Raw genomic sequence first — 5,000 nt, 5'->3', positions numbered from 1 at the left:
TGTTTTGGACCTTCATGCATTTTGTGTACAAGCAACGAAAATTACGAAGGAGTAAAATGAAACGAAGCAGAATGGGAGAGGACTGGTGACCAAGATAGCTGCTGTGTATTCGGATTTAAGTCAATAAAATTGGAAGAGAATTCCTTGTTGAAAGGGTATGTCAAGGCAAGATAGTTGTTGTAACGTAGTAAAACGCAAAGAGATTATAAAACGTAGTATTGTAACCTCTTTGAGTAAAACATCAAAGAAAACCATTTGGTCAAAACATAACACAAGGAAGTGGCCAAAGTGCACATAAAAAAAGGATTTCACAAAAAATGAAGAGCGCGGGCGAAACATTTGTTTCTTTCTCGTAGAGTTCCCCTATACACATCAAGATTTAAACGATGATATTACAATAACTGAGTAACACTGGGAAACGACGATAAAATGCAACGTGGTAAGAGAGAGAGGGCAAGAGAGATGGGGGAGATAGGAAGAGAGAGATAGAGGTAGAGAGAGAGAGAGAGAGAGAGAGAGAGAGAGAGAGAGAGAGAGAGAGAGAGAGAGAGAGAGAGAGAGGTAGAGAGGGATAGAGAGCGAGGTAGAGGCAGACAGACAGACAGACAGACAGACAGACAGAAATACAGACAGACAGAAATAAAGACAGACAGACAGACAGACAGACAGACAGACAGACAGACAGACAGACAGATAGATATATAGATAGATAGATAGATAGATAAATAGATAGATAGGTAGATAGATAGATAGATAGATAGATAGATAGATAGATAGATAGATAGATAGATAGAAAGTGAGAAAGAAACAGAGTTGTAAAGAAAAAAAAACCTAGAGCAAAAGGGAGGGGGTTGGGTGGCGAATGGATGGATTGAAAAATACTTTATGCTCGATTCCCATTATCTTGTTTCTATTTCCCATCACACTGAGAGCGCCCCTTTTGGTAAATCACCCACTCTATCATCTCCCCTCTTCATACACTGTAGTCCCATTAGAAAAGATCGACCGTTCCGTTACGCTGATTTCTTCATCTCCTAGACAGAGTGCAGCACAGTTTGGTACTGAACACAGGTGCAGCTGTACAGAACAGAATAAAACAAAACAAACAAAACAAACCCGGCAAGTACTTGTCTGACCACTTGTCAAAATGCAACCAGATGGCAGCACTGTGAAGCTTTGTTCACCTCATACTGTTCCCACTGATCCTATTGATGTTCTAATGCAAAATTTTGCTCCCCACACTGTGGAATCAGACGCTCGTCATTTTTAGGCATGTGGACTTATTGCTATCATCTTATAGCCTGTTCATTTGCCTTGCTTTGGACGAAAAAAATACTCTTTTACCCTGAACAGAAGTCGAGATGTTTAGCGAGAAAATGGCCGCCACAGTTTGGTCACTTCCATAGCTTGAGAGTCCTTACAAATTTAAAAAAACAATTTTGGTGCCTTTAATCAACACTTTTCGGTAAAATCCATACAGAGATGGGTTTTTTTAATGGACATTAAAGATGTTGAGCCAAAAATCAAAAATTCTATAAAATTTTCCAAATCTTCAGAAAAATACCGGTTCCTTCGATTTCATTATTTTGACGAGCGCCTGATTTCACCACGCTGCCTCACTTTGCAACCCCCCCCCCCCCCGAGTAACATCCTGGGTCATCTCTAAACCACGCTACGGGATTTCCCCATAACACTAGATGGGAACGCATTCAGGAATTTAAGAATGCAAAACAAATCAAACTGAAATCAGATAGGGGAAAAAAAGACTCGCCCTTCCAAGCTTAGATCATGGAACAACTGCGCTCTGGTGTTCAGAAAAAAAAAGAACAACAAAATTTCAAAAGACAAATGTATGTACTTCACGCTCTATCCACCCCACCCCCTTTTCCTCCTTTCTCCAACCTTCCCCTTTTCTATATTTCTTTATGAGTCAAGTGTGTATACTTCAAGTTTTTTTGCCGCTCCCCCCTCCACCTTTTCACTTTTTATAATTTCCTTCTGGTCTCTGTCTGATCTAAGCACAGATAACGCCAGAGCGTTAAGATACATGTTGTCTGCAGCAACACGTAAGTTGAACTAAACTCTCTGGCAAGGGGAAACAACAATATTTTGTTCTCTCGCCAGGTTTAATAACACCATCCCAAGACATGTACATGCCTCGTCTTGCCTTGACATGCGTAGAAAAAATGAGAAGCCAAAAATAAAGCAAAATTACCTCTACTTCTTCGCCTTCCTCCTGGGCAGAAAAAAGGGGGCATAATCAGGTAGAGGGGGCTAAGGAGGACAAAGGCTACAAAACAGGGCTGTAACAACATAAATGACTACATAATGCATACATACATTTGTTGAAGGTGTACATCTACTATGTTAGTTTCAGTATATACGTATACAAATGGAGAGTCTAGTTGGAAACACTTTAAAAACAAATCAAACTGAAGAGCAAAAAAAGAATTAATGGAAGTCACACGAAGACTCCACAAACCTTGTACGTTTTTTATAAAAATACTTGCGCAGTTAGTAATGTTGGTTAAAGAGGTGGCCTCGAATCTGGATTTTATTCCAGAACGAGAAACTTTCGAAAATTTGAACCTAGCGTTGTCAAATTTTCTATTGACGTATTTGAAAGAAATACACTTGTTGTAGGGAATCTTATTTACTTATGCTTTTCAGAGAAATGTCAATTTCAGCAGTGAAAAGCCGGTGAAAGCTCAGAATTGATTCCACTGCAACAAAACAAAGAAAGCTAAAATTTCTCCATACCTTGGTAGAACGCACTAAATAATCATTGTCACACAGAAAACACAACTTTAAATTTGTAGAACAATTTCGAGAATAGGAGCAGGCACAGACACATTCATAAACATGTACACACTGACACGCACACACGTACACACGCACACCCACACAGGCATACACATTTTTTGTGACTAAAATTACATCAACGGGATATCAGTTTTTAAATGATTTGTACATTGCTCTACCTCTAATCATAATTTAAATGCCCAAACCAAATGAATTAATGCAATACATAAATTATATGAATTTTGACTATCCTCTACAATCCAGTAAAAAAACCCCAAGCAACCCAGGTCAAATTTGGCTTTATCCCTACCAACACTCTTAATTATTCTTTACAACAGACTGTGTTTTAAATTCTCTTATAGTCTAAGGTATCATAAATGGTTGATTTATTAAAGTCTTCAATCACCCCACCCCTCTTTCGCCTGGTTTGGTCAAGAAAAATTGGTACAAAAATAACAAATCCCTCAGGACACTCAATCCTCACAAAGTTATCACATGATCAGCTGTTATCTTTCGAACATTTCGAATAGACCTTCATAGTATTATTTCTGTGCATTCCTCAAAGTAGTAGTAATTGGCATAACAATACAGTTAAAACTGATGTGTCATTCACACGCACTGAAAAACATACATACTTTTCAAAATGGAGAGCACATTTGCACGAGTTTGCTGAATATTCCTATTATGTGGATGACCTATATAGACAAATTAATCTGATCTGATACCTGTTTGACATCATCGGAACCGATTTTGGAAAGTCTAAGCAAGCAGTAAATGTTTCACAATCACTTTGCATACGATGATAATCAAGATGCTGGGCAAAATATAAACGTAAGAGAAACAACTGAACAGAACCAAATTTTGAGGTGGTATATTTTGAACATAACGAAGAGGATGACTGACGTTCAACGGCACCCCTCAAACAGAAAGCCTGTTCATTCATTCTAAAGTACACGGCATAGAATTTACTCTCGTTAACTTAGTTGTTTTTTTTACTCAAGCAATTTTCCACTGATTTGTACTTTCTGATCCAATCAGAACATACACATCCGAGTCTTCGGACAAGTGCACACTTCACTTAAGCATTACAACGGGGCGGGGAAGCATAGCAGCAGAGCGGAAAGGACGAAAAGCTCGCGTATGCGCATAACATACCCTGATCATCGTCTCGACAGAAGCAAAGTATTTGCTCCACCAATCCAGAGCGTCCATGTCCGGCTCATCTTCGTCGATTGCTCCTTTCTTCTTCTTTTTGTTCTCCGCCGTCTTCTGTTCCTTCTCCGTGGGTCCCTTTTTGTTAAAATATGAAATAGAAAAATGTTATATATATTATGAGGCATCATAGTGAAATCAGGCGCTTGTCAAAATAATGAAATAAAAGAAATCTGCAATTTATGGCAGTTGGGCAAATTATTATCGATTTTTGTTGTTGTTCAAAGACCTAAACTTAATGTCTATTGAAAAACACACTTTATATGTGGATTTACTGAAAATTACAAACGTTGATCAAGGGCACGAAAAATGTACATTAACAGTTCCCAAGTACTCCCAAGCATTGGAAGTCACCAAACTTTGGTGGCCATTTTCTCGCTAATTTTGCCTCTGAAACCAGACAACCTCCACCTTCTTCAATTGCAAAAATATCTTTACTTCTATTCAAGATAACATTATCACATATCACAAACAAATAGGCCAAAAGAAGACTGAAGCAATAAATTTAGCTTACTTTAGTTCTACATTTTGTTCTATTTGATGCACTGTGTTCCAGTATGGAAAACAAAATTGCTCACAATATTATTATGCATATTAGCTTATTTGAATATTGTGTTACACTGTTCATCCAAAACATTTATAATAAGTTTGCAATATCATTTCAGAGCAAAGCGAGATTCAAAACGAGGTGCTAACTTTCAATACGACTACCAATTTTTAAGGCATGTAATATAATATAACGCCGAGAAGACACATGATAATGCAATAAGCACAAATCATACGCAAGTTTCCTGCAACGTGTTTTATTTTCAAAACTAAATGGAATAATACACCCTTATAATTATTATGATAATGCACCATTGCTACATTGAGGCAGCGCAAAGACTACTTTTTGAGTTGAAAAATATAAAAAGAAAAGCGAGAAATTCATAATTTCTCCTGACTTGATACGCCCATGACTTGTTAAAAGCCTCCCCCCCCCTCCG

At 37.9% G+C, this 5,000-nt stretch overlaps 1 protein-coding gene across 1 annotated transcript in view; it reads right to left on the bottom strand.

The window, feature by feature from the left end:
* LOC101850259 (otoferlin) overlaps positions 1–4,092 on the bottom strand; it is a gene marked incomplete at both ends in the record, with an annotated part of 20,482 nt that extends 16,390 nt beyond the window's left edge. Inside the window, 2 exon segments of the mRNA XM_035970705.1 lie at positions 2,216–2,236; positions 3,958–4,092. Of these exon segments, the coding sequence (XP_035826598.1) occupies positions 2,216–2,236; positions 3,958–4,092 (156 nt within the window).
* Between the last annotated feature and the right edge of the window lie 908 nt (positions 4,093–5,000).

The sequence above is a fragment of the Aplysia californica genome, unplaced genomic scaffold (assembly GCF_000002075.1).
Source record: "Aplysia californica isolate F4 #8 unplaced genomic scaffold, AplCal3.0 scaffold00310, whole genome shotgun sequence".
NCBI classification, from domain to species: Eukaryota; Metazoa; Mollusca; class Gastropoda; order Aplysiida; family Aplysiidae; genus Aplysia; species Aplysia californica.
Note: the sequence above shows the minus strand (reverse complement) of the source record. Positions and strands in the feature narration are given on the sequence as shown.